The sequence below is a fragment of the Acipenser ruthenus genome, chromosome 7 (assembly GCF_902713425.1).
Source record: "Acipenser ruthenus chromosome 7, fAciRut3.2 maternal haplotype, whole genome shotgun sequence".
Taxonomy (NCBI): Eukaryota; Metazoa; Chordata; class Actinopteri; order Acipenseriformes; family Acipenseridae; genus Acipenser; species Acipenser ruthenus.
The window spans coordinates 36,034,825-36,052,840 of NC_081195.1; the positions used below are offsets into that span (position 1 = coordinate 36,034,825).

General features: G+C 41.0%; 1 protein-coding gene across 3 annotated transcripts in view; it reads right to left on the reverse strand.

Annotated features, from left to right (window-relative positions):
• Positions 1–1,146: 1,146 nt before the first annotated feature.
• LOC117415536 (synapsin-3-like) overlaps positions 1,147–18,016 on the reverse strand; it is a 203,774-nt gene continuing 186,904 nt past the window's right edge. For 2 of the 3 annotated variants that reach the window (XM_034026029.3, XM_034026030.3), the window contains exons 11-14: positions 7,166–7,303; positions 6,423–6,507; positions 3,843–4,077; positions 1,147–3,425 (exon numbers count right to left, since the gene is read on the reverse strand). In XM_034026029.3, the coding sequence (XP_033881920.1) occupies positions 3,293–3,425; positions 3,843–4,077; positions 6,423–6,507; positions 7,166–7,303 (591 nt within the window). In that variant the 3' untranslated portion in view covers positions 1,147–3,292. Of the gene's footprint in view, positions 3,426–3,842; positions 4,078–5,865; positions 6,096–6,422; positions 6,508–7,165; positions 7,304–18,016 lie in introns of those variants that run through there. The other variant, XM_059026849.1, reaches the window with a different exon arrangement.

Consider the following 18,016-nt stretch of genomic DNA (forward strand, 5'->3'; position numbering starts at 1 on the left):
TCTGTCACCCCTCCAGCATATTACTGTAGTGCTGAGTGATGTTGATCACCCAGGCTCGTGGAAGAATGTGGTATTATTGTAGTTAAAGTTTGGTGGTGTGATCTGTTCTGATCATGAAGATAGAGTTCCCATTTACCTACCATGGGTGTACGAACTCTGGAGTTCCTAAGTAAAACAGGAAGCGGGACTGGAGGATGCCCAGTGAACCATCAGTTCTCCTGAGCTTTGTGGATAATTGCTTTGGTGAGGGGAACACAAATTATAATTGGGCATTCTAAATAGGGGGTAAAATAAATGGACACTCTAAATTAAAACTAAATATTGGTGCAGACGTAGCACGGGCACGCTGTGAATAGGGCCGAAGGTATTTACTTGTTTGTCCGTTAAGCGATCAAGACCTGCGATAGCAGTCTGTGTGGAAAGCCAGTGAAACCTCTCAGCTTTACTTTTGCTTTGTGACAATAAATCTGTTTGAATTCTGTTGTAATATAATGCTGCCATAATAAAAAAATAAAAAAGAACACCATATGTGTTTGTTTAAACGGGCTGCCCCGCACATTGATTTGTCATGTCATGACATTCACCACGTTATAATCTCTGCTGCAAGTCGGTTTCAGTCAATAGGTAGGACTGACAGTAGGCACTTGGTTGGCAGGAGCTTCTGTATACAAGATTACACACATCACTGAAGGCCTTCCTCTTACTGTGTTGACAATGGCAGCTGTTTTTCATTGTCTGTCCTCCCCATTCACTTCCAGTGTTACAGTTAATATGCGCACTTATAAAGTGTGATCCCAAGAAGTGAATCACCTGTGCTAGGCAGACATGACATTTTTACTGTGCTACCAGCAGGTGGTGCTAAAGTGCTATCACTAAGTCATACCGAGGAGACAGTATTGGGCTGCAATTTAATAGCCACACATTAAAAAGGCATGACAGGTGTAAGAACCAGAAGATTTACAGTAAAACAAAATTCGAACTTGAGCTTTGTGTTCTTTCTAATCAGCACACAGGGTTTTGGTGTCTGGTGGGGTCCTAATACCTGCTGCACAGGAAGTGAAAAACGAGTGTACCTTCAAATATTTCCAATATTACTATGTTTATAATGAAGTGATCACAGTGAACAGAAAACCATACCCATTGCCATCCTGTACAATCACACCGATTCGTTTTTTTATTCAAAATTAAGATCCGTCAGTAACAAATGACACAAGTCGACATTTACTGAATCACAAAAAGAGATCAAACATTTAGCAGCTAGTCTTTATGAAGCATCAGGTACACAACAAGATTCTGTAAACATGCCACACTAATAACACAACACAGCTTTTTAAATAAAGAAACAAAACCATGCAGAATTCAAATCAAAACACACGCTTTGTAATTTGGTCCACTGCAACTTAATGAATGATTAAAAAGACTGTAGTATGGTATTTGTACTGAACAATTATTAGTTTAGTCAGAGTGGCAGAAGTACATAATCTCACAGGTGATAAACACATTGATATTCCCTTCATTTGACCTGGTATTTTAGAGGACAGCCTATTGCATTTATTGCTGGTATGTGTCCTACAGTTGCTGTCATTTCTTTGTGCAGTCTCCTAATTTCACAGAATTTACTGTTGGGCCTTTGCAATTTTTTTTACAACGTAAATTACGACTCTTGAATATCCACTACACTTCAACAAGCAGCAATTCAACTGTTTGCCAGCCACTTACCAGCACTTAGTGGAGTAAAAGCATAAGATTAGAGATTAAAAAAAAAAGGTAATGATTTTGATTCTTCTGCAGACAAGAGCAGCTCAGACAATCGGTTCCCAAAGTAGATGAATCATTGATTTTCCGCAGCTGGAAAACATTTTCAGTCAAACTTCTACTGGCTTTTTAAACGTTTTCTTCAGACACCATTCTTGTATAGCAAAATTACTTGGAATAACTTTATACTTCTGCTGTACGTTTTTTTTTTTTGGCTCATAAATTCACCAGCCACACATTCTTTTAGACACTTTCAGTTTAACAGCAGCAGTGAGGAGAAAAAGTTTAAATAACAAACATCAAACCGTGAAGACAATGTGACACACTAAATGTACTGGTGAGGAAAAGAAACATGAACATACAGCTCAGAAAAGTAACAGTAAAAACACTACAGTTTCAGATGAGTTATATTAAAGGCGTGCTAACTAAGGCTTTGGAAATCATTTTGTTCAAATTTTATTAGCTGTAGCACTGTGATAAAGATCTTGAGATAGTACAACACTATGGTTAAGTATATGTTGCTTCATGGTACAGTACAGTGTGACTTCCTGTGCTGTAGGTCACATGGTCTACAGAGGAAGTTGGTCACCAGGACCAGTTGCTAGCAAGGGTTTCATAAATAAATCATTAGTGTAACATTCAACTAGTTTAGCAAAGTGCACAGTGAACTAACAACTATAGACATAAAACAGCTCCTTCATGAAAGAAGGGAATGTTAAAAGCAGACCAGGACAATGAGCCAAATCCACCAGCGTTTCATATAAAACAACAACAACAACAACAACAAAACTTGGTAATGTTACAAAACAACAAATTACGTTATATTAACAGGCAGGGGTCTATTTTAATGATCTAAAACAGCGGCAGATCTTAACACCGCCACCGAGAAACTTGTAAACCTGGACTGTATTTTTATTATTATTAGTTAATCTTCCAACACAATTTTGTTGAATTTTTAGAATGATAATAAGTTGCCTTGCCAACACATAAGAGTGTGCATTATAAAGTTTAGCATAGATAGGAAAGTCAGCATGGTGCAATTATAGACACGGACCGAAGGGGTTGTACCAGGGTTAACCCTTCAACATACAAGGGACATACTGTATGTGTCCCACAAATAAAACAATGCTAACTTTCTTATTTTTGCAATGAGGTGCACGAAACAGGGTTTCAAATGTACCGACAGGTTGGATCTGGTAATCCAAATGGTCAGTTTCCTTGTGATACTTGAGTCATTCTCAAATGTATTTTAAACTGTAGAGTGCTGTAATTCAAGTAGATGGCTATCAGGTTTGCAACATTATCACGTTTTATTTCTTTATTAACAAACAGGTGCAGCAAAGCTTCCCACTGAGCAAATGCTTTAGTGAATTCAGCTCCCTTCCAGAGCCCCACAGGATTCTGCCGAGCGCGGACCCCAGTCTGTGTTGAGAAGCAGTTTCAAATCGAGGGACGCAGTGAATCGCTGCCCCCCGTTGGGTGTCGGGAGGTTCCCGGCTCCGTGGCTCTCTCAAGGGTTCCTCGGGGAGGGGGTGAGTTAATCGGAGAAGAGGCTGGCGAAGGACTGCCTCAGGCTGCGGATGGTCTCTGCCTTGGCCTCGTCCTCGTTCCTGTTCCCACGCTGGGGCGTTTCAGAGACACTGAAGGAATTCGTCAGAGACTGAGACTTACTAAAACAAGAGAGACGAGGAGAGGACAGGAAAAGCTCAAATCATTTTATCGCCACCCCTGTCACTTATTGATATTTTGTAAACCACTGTACTTTTTATAATAATGTATGAGATATAAATGTAAATTTAAATGCAAGTCAACAAGTTTTCATGGATCAGTTTCCTTGAACTGTGAACAGTTTAATGTCTGGTATTTAATTGCCAAGGGTTTGTTTTTAAACATTCTAGAATAGTGCTTCACAAACCAATTATTCGAATTGAGCTCTCCACAGAAACCAGGGTCCGTGAGGGTCACTGGTGTTGATCGGACTAATTTACCATTCAGAGTGAAACAAGTGAAGAAACAGCAGTTTTTTTATTACAAGCTATATTTACATGCCCTATATTTAATGCAAAATAAATCAGACCAATCCTTACTTTAACTGTGGGGTCTGTCTCTGAGCTGTGCCGGGTCCTGGCTGCCCCTGCCCCTGTGCAGCTGGCCTGGGTTGCTGCGGTGGAAAAGCACCTGGCTTGAAGGCCTGGTTGGGGGAGGTGCCGGCAGACCTGGCTTGCTGGGGGGAGCCCGGTGATTTCTGTGGCTGGGAGGTGCTCTGCTGCTGGGGGTTCTGGAGCTGAGACCCCTGGGGCCCCAACGCTGGACGAGGGCCACCTGTCACACACACACACACACTTTCAGTATAGTAGGGACTCATAGCTAGGAATAACAAGTGCTTGTGGAGTGGCATTATGGGGCAAACAGGACCCGTGACCAACTGGTTCTGCGGTATGAAGGGATGCCTTATTAACAGGGTTACCAGACATCCCGGGAAAACTGGGATTGTCCCAATTTTCAGCTTTAATTTTGTGTACCGGTCGGAATCAGTAAAATTGTTAAATAGTTTTGCTACTGTATTAATTTTTTTTTTTAAATGTACAAAACTGTAGTGGTGTGCTCAGCAAGTTAACAGCAGACTCATTTATACTACACTGTGTTAGTGCCATCCAGAAATAAAATAAACATCTTATAGATTAATTGTTTCCAAAAATACACTCATCTTGGTATTGCCACCAGCCAAATGTGTTTTCATTAACATAGTAATTTTATAACTGATTATATACAGTACACACACTGCTGTGCAAAAGTCTTAGACATCAACAATTTACTCAAAGCCTCCACTGGTGTTTTCTACTATTATAACAATCTTGACTTGCATAAAGAAGGAAAAACATTGAGTGAAATAGCTTGCAACACTCGATTTTCAAGATGCGGTATCCCAAGCATAGTCAAAAAGAAAGTTTTCTTTTTTTTTTTTTAAAGGGAAAAAGTAAATACTATCTTTGAATGAGGCAAGAAAATCATCATAGTAAAAATACTTTTAACAATTCACCTTGCTTAAAATAATAAAAAAAAAATTATCAAGCTAATAGAGTCAATTTGATTCTATTTTATTAACCCTTTCATGCATTACAATACTGAAAATAGCAGGGGAAAAAATAGTTTTGGATACATAATAAATACATTTTTCATTGAAAATGTTTAAATTTGTTTTTCCATTGCTTTATATGGGGAGAAATTAGCATCCTCATATGAGGTCATCATGCATTTGCATTTTCCATATGTCCCCATGTAAAGACTGGAAGAGAGTTTTTTTTTTTTTTATCGGTCCCCATACAGGTTGCCAATGAAAAGGTTCAACAACAGCCAGTCTTAATAGCATTGCCAAAATGTGTAGGTCCTGCTCTAGCGCACACTTTAAAAACCTAATCTGTGATGTTAATAAAGAGTTCAAGTACTTAGCTTGAGTGGTAAGAGATTCAATTCAAGGTGATGCCAAGTACTAGTGGATAACACTACATTACAATATAGCTGGCATTATTATTATTATTAGTTTATTTAGCAGACGCCTTTATCCAAGGCGACTTACAGAGACTAGGGTGTGTGAACTATGCATCAGCTGCAGAGTCACTTACAACTACATCTCACCCGAAAGAGCACAAGGAGGTGACTTGTTCAGGGTGGGATTTGAACTGGAGACCTCCTGGTTACAAGCCCTTTTCTTTAACCACTGAACCACACAGCCTCCTGTATTATATGCTTCTAGTGAACAGCATGTCACAGACTTTGAACACATTAGTAAATGAGTTAGCGCCTTATTTTCAAAGCGTTTCCTCCATTTATAATTAACTCCTATTTTTTTTTTTTAAAGGAGAAAAAAATCATATCCATGTTACAAAAGGAGATACAAAACACATCGATAGTGCTGAAGAGAACTTGAAATATACAACATAGGGCTCCCGAGTGGCGCATCCAGTAAAAGTACTCGCGTAGAGTGCAGGATGCGCCCTATAGTCTGGACGTCGTCGGTTCGAGTCCAGGCTATTCCTTTGCCGACCGAGGACGGGAGCTCCCAGGGGGCGGCGCACAATTAGCCGAGCGTCGCCTGGGGGGGAGGAGGGTTAGGTCGGCCAGGGTGTTCTCGGCTCACCGCGCACCAGCGACCCCTGTAGTCTAGCCGGGCACCTGTGGTCTTGCCTGTAAGCTGCCCAGAGCTGTGTTGTCCTCCGACGCTTTAGCTCTGTTTGGCTGCACGGTGAGTCTGCAGAAGAAAGCGGTCGGCTGATGGCACACGCTTCGCAGGACAGCGTGTGCTCGTCTTCGCCGCTCCCTGGTCAGCGCAGGGGTGCTAGCTATACAAAAATAATTGGACACTATTAATTTGGGGAGAAAACAACAAAAAAAATAATTGCCGACTACTAAATTAGAAAAAAAGAAATATACAACATAGTTGGTTGGTTTCAGTTTTTGAAAAAAATAGGAGTTAATTAAAGACTGGAGTAAACGCTTTGAAAATACAGCCCTCTTTGTGAAGACAACCCTGTAATGATTTTATAACTGTCTGCTGTCCATAACATCCGTGATACCACATTAATCAATCGCCATTGTGGGTAAACAACAGCGAGCAGTAAACTCGGAGGTCATCAATGTCTTGGCAAGCTGCACTGTACTGTACCCACCTTGTGTAGCTGGCTTGGGCTGAGCTCCTGGGCCTGGCTGAGGCTGGGTTTGGGCCTTCATTGGCTGGGGCTGAATCTGCTGGGGCTGAACACACACCAACACTGTCAGGGTTACCACGGCGACCACAACACACATACACACTAGAGGGAGGCCCGAAATAGTTTTAACAATTGTGTCTGAATTGTCTTCTTTTGGTCTTTTATATACCTGCAGGAATGAAAATAACTCCAGTTCCATGGCAGTTTGATCAATTTCTGGTTTTACTATGAGTTTAATCAGACACACTTGTGCTTGTTATACTGGGGCTGATCAAGCTCATAGTAAAACCTGGAAATATTGCAGAGGGCTGCAAAAGCTGCAAACAATATGGCAGTTCTCAGTTTTTCAGAATGGGTGCCGTCTCAAAAGGAGGACATGCAGGGCACAGTTTACAGTTTAGTTTTTTTTTACAGAAAAGTTTGAATAATCTTTTTAAAAGAGTTTATAGGTTTTTTTTTACTATTACAGAATTGAAAAATCCTTTTCGGATCCCATATAACTTGAGTTTTAAACATGAACTTCTAATATTCCGAAAGGGTACTTGTGTATTTTTTCAGAACAGGCACTGTCTTACAGAAAAGTTTGAAAAATCTTAAACAAATTTGGGATCCCATTATATTCCCAATAAAGAACCCCAATTAGTAGAATTGCCAGCAATGGTTATGCCAAAAATCATTAAAACAATAAAATAAAAGACGCAAACCTGTGAAGATGCAAGAGGTGGCTGAGGCGGGTGGGTGCCTGTGACAAGCTGAGTCATTTTAGTTATAACCAGGTCTGCTATGAGCAGTCGATCCTCCTCCACATGCTCTCCAATCAGCGGCATGGAGCTGTCCATCACCTGCACCAAGGAACACCAGAGACTGTGAGAACCACACCGACACACCCAGCCAGGGACACTGCAATGAACCAGAGACTGTGAGAACCACACAGACACACCCAGCCAGGGACACTGCAATGAACCAGAGACTGTGAGAACCACACAGACACACCCAGCCAGGGACACTGCAATGAACCAGAGACTGTGAGAACCACACAGACACACCCAGCCAGGGACACTGCAATGAACCAGAGACTGTGAGAACCACACAGACACACCCAGCCAGGGACACTGCAATGAACCAGAGACTGTGAGAACCACACCGACACACCCAGCCAGGGACACTGCAATGAACCAGAGACTGAGAACCACACAGACAGACCCAGCTCTGAAGTAGCTCTGTAGGTCTATTTCGTTTGAGAGGTCGGGAATCTGGAGTGGAGAATATTTTTGTGCCCCCACCTTGTGAAACCGAAATTAACTGTCAGGGGGAAGGGCAGTGTGTGGTTGCCCAGTTTTAAACCTTACCCCTGGCTATCAAAATCTAGATAACAGCATGCTCTTTTAAAATCACTTCAAAGGGACTGTGATACATGGTGACAATAGCAGAATTCAACCAGGCACAATGCTCATTATACATAAACCACATCCCCACTGCAACCTTACATTTGCGCTCACAGTGTAGATCTCACACTCAGAATGTCCATGACAAAGCATTTGAAACGTTTCAACCACAACAAAATCGACATATACAGATTCAATACGCTAAGATCAGCTCTAATCACGTTCTGAGTTGTCTTTCTCTTGCACTCTTTGTATGACAGACCTCACACTGCAAAGACTGCACGAGAATACTTTGAAACATTCATTAAAACTGTTTTGCGAAGGAAATTGACATACAGTACTAGATACTGAATGGATTCCAATCGTGTTCATTTACAAAATGTGCTGTCTACTGTCAATGCACATCACACTGCAGTACAAACACAAAAGACAGCTGTAAACACACACATTGAGTTCCTCTGTATTACATTCTGTGCTACCATGCTTTGTATTTGTAACACTGTACAGCAACATGTAAGCCTTCTTATCTTATACTTTTATTCCCCAAAATGCATTGTAATTACGACTCCTATTGCATAGCAGTTTGACCCATTCCAGGTGTTAACACAAGCTTGATTAGCCACAGTGTATATGTAACAAGCTCAGTGTGTCTTATTAGGAAAACTAGGAAGGGATCAAACTGCTATGCAATGGGAGTCTTATTTCCATCCCTGGGGTGATATGGAGTGGGTGGTTATCAGTTGTATGACTGATGAAAGTGAGTGATATTAACCTCAATGTGATAATTTTCAAAGTGAGCCCCTCTAACCCACATTAATAATAAAAGAGAACCAGATCTTTAGTCAACACAAAACTGTATTTCAGATCACTATTACAGGCTGAAGAAATAAAGGGCTAAATAGACACAGAATAGTTTAATGTGACATTAACAGGACTTTATCATAAACAGCTTCACACCATACCTGCATATTATTTACTGCATGTACAATACAGACCCATTGAAATTATAGGATCTGCAGAAACAGTATTGTCCACTAGGGGGCAGTAGCTCACTATACATTTTCCTTGCTAGCTGTGTAGCTAATTGAGTTTTTACATGGAATGGCCGCGTTAAGGTGAAATCGGGAGACAGTGAAGAGTTCTACTGACAGATATAATTTCTTGATTCTGTAGACGTAGGGCATTGCGCCCTGACGTTCAATTCAGCGGAGAACGTCAGCCCCGCGGGCATCCAAGGGTGGGGGAGTAGCAATTTATATAAAAGACTGTTTCCAAGTTGAGCTGAAGATAGAAGTAAAGAACTAGGAAGTCTTTGGTTTGCACTTATATTTGCTGCATACACAACCACTGCTTATAGTAGATTGTTTTACGCCACTGTCCGCCCTAGATTCTGTTAATGACATCATCTCAAGACTCTCTGCCTTTTTAGGCACTAGTGAATTGGTACTCATGGGTGACTTGAATTATGAAAGGCTTTCTGCTAAATCAAATGCTTTAAAAGCTTTATTGGGTCCAGCCCAACTGATAGATGTTTCAACTCATCCCAACCCAAAAGATATAACGGAATCTTCTTGAATTGATTTGTGCTTTACAAATACTCCTCATAAGTACAACTTGGCTGGTACATGGTAAAATAACTTTCAATAATTTTAACAAGCAACGTTTCTATCTTCTCTGGACTGTAATTTCAGCTATTCCAGATATCAACATTGCTTATATATTCTGGGCTGAATTTACTTCAGTTATTAATGATCATGCCCCATTCAAAAAACGTTGTGTAAAAACATACCATTGTCTCTGGTTTACTAGTGAAATAACTTGTTCCTTAGAGGCCAGGGACCGATGTTGGGCTAGTAAAACAAAGGCAGAGCATGACTGGCAACCATTTCGTACCCCGAGGCACACATTAAGAAAATAAAATCACACTATTACCTGAAGCTTGGCATTTGAGGAATCTCTTACACAGATGCTGTCAGGTTCTGTTAAAACCAAGGATCAATCAGACGTTGATTCTAATTTAGCTGAACACAGACAGCAGTTTACAGCTTCGTTTTATTTTTGTATTATTAAAGTGTATGAGGTACTTCAACTATTACTGTGTCTGGATCATAAACAACCAGCCTGGCCATGGCTGGACTTGCGTCATTATTTTTAAAGGTAGCCAGCACAGATTATTGCTCAACCGTTAGCAGATCTATCTCTCTTATTTCCAACTTAATTCCAGCAATTTGGAAATCTGCATATGCTGTCCCTGTTTTTAAAGGAGGTGACCATTCAAACCAAAACAACTACAGACCTACATATGCACTTCCAGCCATTGCCAAAGTATTTGAAAGTTTAGTAAATGAACAACTAACACGTTTCTTAGCACAGAATAATATCCGAGCAGATCATCAGCCTGGATTTCATTTGAAACAGTAACACACAGATGGCAGTCCTCAAGGGGATTCATGATATATCACTTGCTTTTAGCCTCTATGTAAGGGGGTACCTCAGGGTCTTTGAGCCTCTGTGTAAGGGGGTACCTCAGGGTCTTTGAGCCTCTGTGTAAGGGGGTACCTCAGGGTCTTTGAGCCTCTGTATAAGGGGGTACCTCGGGGTCTTTGAGCCTCTGTGTAAGGGGGTACCTCAGGGTCTTTGAGCCTCTGTGTAAGGGATACCTCAGGGTCTTTGAGCCTCTATGTAAGGGGGTACCTCATGGTCTTTGAGCCTCTATGTAAGGGGGTACCTCAGGGTCTTTGAGCCTCTATGTAAGGGGGTACCTCAGGGTCTTTGAGCCTCGATGTAAGGGGGTACCTCAGGGTCTTTGAGCCTCTATGTAAGGGGGTACCTCAGGGTCGTTGAGCCTCTGTGTAAGGGGGTACCTCAGGGTCTTTGAGCCTCTGTGTAAGGGGGTACCTCGGGGTCTTTGAGCCTCTATGTAAGGGGGTACCTCAGGGTCATTGAGCCTCTGTGTAAGGGGGTACCTCAGGGTCTTTGAGCCTCTGTGTAAGGGGTACCAATTCTCTTGACCCTCTATGTAATGACCTGGGATCTGATGTGGGTAATATGAATGTACATTTACATGCTGATGACACTATTGTATATGACAGGATACTCCATACAGGCCGTCCAGGGGGATTTGCAAACAGCATTTTATATTGTACAGCAGAAACTATTACAGCACAGATTACCACTTAATGAATCCAATACAAAAACAGCGCTGTTCTGTTCTAATAGAAGGAAGATTAGAAATATGTATTGGTCTTGTTACACTACACAGAGAGTTACTAGAGAAAGTTTACTTTTATAAATATCTAGGTATATGGATTGATGAGCATCTTACTTTTAATTAGCATATTGATAAATTGGTTTTACAACTGAGGCTGAAATTAGCTTTTCTTTTTAGGAGCAAGGCTGCTTTGTCCCTGTATAGCAGGTTAAAGCTAGCGACTGCTACTGTCTTCCCTGTTTTAGATTACAGTGATTCTATTGACTAGAGTGTTCTCCTTGACACATCCTTGTCATATGTATATTAAATCAGACTGTCATACCTATAAACTGGAGGCTTTTTCATTGTTTTTTAAAGGTTTGGTACCTCCTTATTTGAGTGCTCTGATAGAAAGCACTAAAGTTGGCTGTAGTTTACACTCTCAGGATTCTGTTCATTTGTCTGTCCGAAGGGTTTGAACGCGTCCTGGAGAATTCCCTTTTGCATATCATCCCCCGAAGACGTGGAACTGTTTCCATCGTAGCCTGAAGATGGAGTTTGATCATCTTTCTTTCTCTGGTTTTAAAGATCATATCTGGGAATTGCTTAGAACCTCCTGCTAATGCTTCTCACTCAATCCACATTAACAAATAGATATGCCTTATTTGTAGTATTCTCAGATCTCTGTATGCTGCTGATTAAGTCTGAACCACACATTTTCATTGTGCTGTTTGTACATTGTAATTGTTTTTCATACATTGCAATTGACTTTTTTTTTATTGTTCTCCAAGAACCCCTTGTGAACGAGACCTCAGTCTCAATGGATAAGTCTACTGGTTAAATAATTAAATAAATAAATCAAATCAATACAAATCAGTTTACCCCTGCCTGAGTGCTGTTCACAGTCCTTAACTGAGTCCTTGTAAAAAGCTGTAACCTGCAAGTCTTATTTAAAGGCTGTTTTAAAAGTCACAACCATTTCAATGCGGTTTCCTGAAACGGTTTGAGGCTGTTGGGTTCTTTCACAGGAGTCAAGACAAGTTCCACACTTGCCAGACTTTGTTATCTTAACTCATGCATTCTTGTTATTCAGATTCAGTTTGCATATCACTTTCTGTTTCACTCATCACATCCTGTTGATGTTTTAAAACATCCTCAATGTGCCCTTATAAAAGTGTACCACTGTAAATTTGCAGTTTTCCCCAATGCTTTTCCCATGATTATACTATGCATCTACCATAGTTTATTTAACATGTTTTACCATACCCCTCTGTGCTTTAGAATGCTTGCCTATGCTTTCACTGTGCTTTATTACACTTGATTATGCTTTTACTATAGGAACCTTTTATAAGGGTACACCAGAGTGTAACCATGAACCCAGCCCCTATAATACTCTGCCCCAACTGGAGGTAATGAAGTGTGGTATAATGTGTAACCCCTGATGACAACTGTGATATGTAACAGACATACCAAATCTGTTAACACTCACAAGTTAAAGCTGTATCAATTGGGACCACAGGTGTAAAACAAATAGACATTTCTGGCTGTGTGGTGGGGTACTGGGGTACAGACTTTTTATGTCTTTGAGAAACGTCTTATTTAGCGAAACCCCTTTATCATATTCAAAATGCAACAAAAACGTGGTTACGAACATTCTAACTGAAATAATGTTTGGTCACAGCAGAGCTATATAAAGATAAAGATCCTACACAAATTTTTTAATAGTCTCAAACCATAGAAAACACAGCATATAAAAGTGTATTACATACATGTATAGCATAAATTTACAAGTAAAAATAATATGCGCAGATAGTTGAACACATAACTTATGTTATTAAGTTATGCACTTATTATTCGGAGTTTGAGCTCCACCCCTCTCCTTAAGCAGCTGGACTCAGAGTCACTGGAAGACAATGCAGACTGGCCCGCTTCGTCCTGCCGTGGAGACTTCAGCCGTCGGTCAGGGTATTGTGCACAATATTCATTAAGTGTTTTCCTCTTGCGCCCCATTTTCAAATGAAACTAGTAATTGTCACTGTATACCTATAGTAAAAGCTTACCTACACCTTAACCCGCTAATTTCAAATTAGGTGCTTTGAATGACAGGCGCTGTAGCTGGCAAATGAAAGTGCACAGTAGGTACAGGTCTTGATGATTGACAGTCATTTAAACGAATGAGAGCATTCTAACGCTACTTCAGTCAACGACATCTGTCAGGACAGGATGAAATGACAGACAGTGAAATTTGTGCGGACCAACACGCTCTGTTCAACTACACAATAAGAGGGGAGCAGTGAAAACGGCCCTGAAGCTCGTGCAGGGCAGGAAGGCAGGATTTTGAACCCTTGTTGAGTACTACTCCTTTAAGGAAAGTTCACTGGCACATCCCTTCTCAAGTGGGGTTCCAGCTTCTGGTCTTTGCATCTGGCTGCCTCTCTTTTAAGATAATGCAGCAGCCCTGGATTCCAGCTGGAAAATACTGATCACAGGTAATTAGGGGAAACCATAACGTACATTAGCTGGTGCCGTGCTTCTCTCAAGATATTAACCATGAGTCTTCGGAAAAAACAAGGATTTGAACACACAGCGCTGTGTTGTTTAAGTACACAGTGTATATGGACACTTTATTAGGACCTGTCTTCCCCCATTGGGTTTGGCGTAGCGCTGGTGTGGGGAGTGTTCTCCTGGTATAACTTGGGTCTCTTGATTACTCTGGTAGACTGAACGAATGACATTGCTGCGGATCAAGTCCACCCAGCAATTCTGCATGTATATTCTGAAGACTAGGGATGTTTTCAAGAGACTGCAGGCAATTTCCATGGGTTTGGGTTGAATGTGACCCATGCCTACCTCTCTGCACTTGCTTCGAGACATCTTCCATGTTGTGTCAAGTCTGTGACCAAGGGAAACCGTGAGCCAACACCATAGTAGGTGCAGTTCCTAATAAAGTGGCCGGGCAGTGTACCTACTTACAGAGCGAGAGGCTATTGTGTGGAGAATCTTTATAGTAAGTGCAGCAAATTCATCTGAATTCAAACCCATTGGCTGCTATTCCTATTAATTCAGATGCAATCCTATAAAACTATTAAAATTCATATGAATTTGCGCCCATCATTTTAATGTGTTGCCAACACTGCTAAACAAAGAACCAATAACCTTTTACAGAAAAAGCCAGTGATGAAATTGAAGAACATGCATTGTTCAAGTCAGCACTCTTGTGAGAATTTCATTTGGTAGAGGCTTTAAGGTTAGTATCACGTTTGTATTTGGTGCATTTGGGTACATGTGAAGAGAATCATTCTGTAGGGTGCAGGGACTGCCACCATATTTTATTTTCTGTGTAACGCATTCAAAACTAAATCTTTCAAGAGGGAGACATTTCAACAGGAATCAGCCTTTATTTCCCAATAGGTATTAGGGATGTGCCAATACTCGTATTTTCAGAGTAATTACCTTTAAGAAGTATTTGTCAGCAGGTATTAAATACATCCATTCCCTGTGTTAATTTCAAAACAAGAAAAGCTTTACAACTGAGTACCAATCAACGGCAATTCACTTCCACACTTTGTGTTTTAAAAGCCGACTGGATGCACATTTTCCTCTCCTCCTGCCCGCTGACATTTTTACTGAGCCCATAAACTCAAAATGAAAATATGTTGCAAAAATAGCAAATGCAAGTGATTTGTCATATAAATGTGACCTTTCCTTAAACCTAAATCAAGAGCTACCGCTGTGGAAACTGGGGTACGCATTCCTCTGTGGAGTTTAATCAGAGATTCCATATTGCCCAGGACTACAATCCCACAATTCACTGCAGAGATGACACATTTCTAAGGAAGGTAAAAAAAAAGGATATATCTCTGTGACAGATTGGTGAGTGAATACAGGTGAGTGCAGTGCAGAGCGGATACAAAACAGACAGACAATGATTTCCAGGTGCAAGGGTGTTTATTGAATGATTTGCAATGTCCAGAGCCTTATGGCAAACACCTGTAAATAATAATGTTGGAGTGATACAGCGGCGTGTATCACTCTGTATTTATAATCCCCGGGTTTGACCCGTAACCAAAAGTCCAGTTTTATACGCACACCCACACTAAACACAGAACACAAACACAGTTTTTAGTGACAGTGAATAAGTGCTAGTGGTGCAATACAGTTCTCCGTGAATGCAGGGGTTGTTGCTGGCTTGTGCTACAGCTCCGGATCGTGTTACTGGTAGTCTATTAAAACAGACAACAGTTACAACAAACACTAACAAACACAAGACAAACACTCACGGTTTTCAGCAACAACAGGGTCTCCTTTTAGGTCGGATCTAACCATTTACAAAGGAACAGATTGCTTACACTATGACCCCTATATACCCTCCCCATGACCCCTAGGTTAACGAGCGTATCCGCTCCTCCAATCCGCGGATGCCACGCCGTCTCCCGTACGGGTCATTGAGTTTGGGTACTGTAGCTCCGCCCCTTTTCTAGATGGCCAACTTCCACCTAACCCAAGGAATAAATTGTCATGCCATTTAGTCCAGGGTACTCTGTTCCTTTTACACAGCGCCCTCACAGGTCGGGAGGGAGATCTAACACCAAGAATCATTTGATTTCTGTCACAATCTCATATCAAAAATATAAAAGAAAGGTAAGCCAAATAATCACTAAAAAATACAAATTAGTTTTAGTTAGTTTGATTACGTAAATAACTGTCACATTGTTAATAATTGTGTAAACAAGGGAAACTGAGGGACCGCATTGTTTTGTGTTGAGAGTTGAACACGTTTTATTCCATTTAATTAATACGGAACCACTTCAAATGTGTTAAAGGGATTATCGGCACATGCCTAATAAGTATACTGAGCAAGTAACTTAATTATGTTGGTGGCGGGAGTGGGCTGTCAGTTAAAGTCACACTTTCACATGATTTGAATGAAATGAGGAAGGCTGTTAGTCTCGGGACATAGGATTCTCCAGACAAACTCAAAGCCAGGTAGATTTATTGAAAAATGATAATAACTCAACACTGAAGTTATTATAAATGTACAATGTAACTGCTTTGCAGAATGCTTTTTTACAATACAACACAGCATTCAGACCGCTGACTCTTGGCAAAAACAAATACTATAAAATTTCTGGTTGGAAACATGAAGCGCTGGTAACAGCGCTTTTTCCAAGTCAACTGCAAAACCTCAGGTTTACCCTCCAGCAGTTGAGTGGGAATTCGAGCAACACTACTAAAAAGACTGCTTTATTTCAGAACGCATTTGTAATTCAGTGTCCTCCCCCTCTGCTCTGGCTGTTTATCTTACTAGAACAGGGCTGTCTGCTGTGCAGTAAACTACCTACCAGTTTAGGGATCCTTCTGTCCAATACCATTACCAAACACTGAACGCTTTAATATTCCTGAGCAAGCATGTTGAACTTGGAAAAGACATTGAGGTTTTTTTTTTGTTTTTTTTTAAATAGAAATAAAATAACCCAAGCTGCCAAATTTGAACAACGTTTATTATTTTATATATATATATATATATATATATATATATATATATATATATTACGATGTGGCTGCAGCTGTTTTAGTCAACCTCAAATGAAGACGCCCTCCCTCGCGTAGCAAAGCACACACACAGCTCTGACAAGCGGAGACGCACTGGAGAGGCTCTTGTTTGTGTTGTCCGTGTTTAGAAGGAACACTGTAAGGCAGGGTGGTGCAGCCAGTGGGACTGAGGGCTGGGTCTTGGTAATCACAGTTAATGACACAGACGGAATAGGACTTCAAAAGAATGTGGTCTGAGCAGCACAAGGGTACACCCTGCTCCTATACAGGACCAGCCGTCCTCATTTTAAAACACTGCACATTTAGGCTTTGCGGATTTAAGTTAAACAAACTAGAAGTTGATTGCCATTGACTGATACCCAATTGTAAAGATGAGGGAAGGACAGTTTTTCTTGTTTTGAAATCCACACTTTAAAGAATGGATTTATTTAATACCTGCGATGAATCTTTCTTAAAGGCAATTCTGAGTAGGAGTATCAGCACCCCCATGTTTTTCATTACTGTTACTTACCATGCTGGTGGATAGTAATTTATATTTTTAAACATCATCGCCCCTGGTCATGCATTTGAAACCAAAGGAGTAACTGCATTTTCTCAGAAAGCCCACATATTAGCCTTTTTGCATGAGTAAGCAGTACAGTAAGACCATTAATTTCAAAGCCTGGGTCATCACTCCTAGTTAGCACCATTGCAGGTGATAAGAACCAGACCACATTTCCAACACCCTTCAAACAGCGCCTGTCAAACTGCACAGCGTATACCAGAGTACCAGCATGGTCTGGTAGAATACAAAATGCAAACAGTATGTAAGAACTAACACATGGCAGGGTGTGCAGCTGTCCAGTACACAGGGCTTCCCAAACTTCTTTGGCTCAAGGTCCGTGTCCCCCCCCTTCTCCCCCCCTTCTCCCCCGCCTTCTCCCCCCACCTCTCCCCCATGACAACTCTTCTGTTCTTATATACATTTGCATGTCCTGTCCAGGTTCCCCTCATTACATGATGTTCAAGCAAGACATTAAACGTAAACTGGTCAACAGCTTCAACTGTTGTCTTTCTGGTCCACTAACACACAAGCTACCTTACAACCCAAACACTCTTTTTACATTGGGATCAAGATTTGATACCCCATTGGGGTCTGTGATGGGGTACACCCCGCCCCTGTATGTATTTAGTTTATTTTGTATTTGTGTTGTAGCATTATGATTTAAATGTATGTATTTGTGCACAGGTGTTTTAGGTGGGCAGGGAAGGGTTAATTACCTTTCCTGCCAAATCACTTCGCGTGTAGGATGTGCCTGAGCCTGATTTAATGATTAACAAGCAGTCGAGCTCAGGCACCGCTGCATAAAAGAGGCAGGAACCTCTCAGTCTGGGCTGGGTGTTCAGGGAGTAAGAACGAGAGAGAGACGTGAGTGAAAAGAAATATA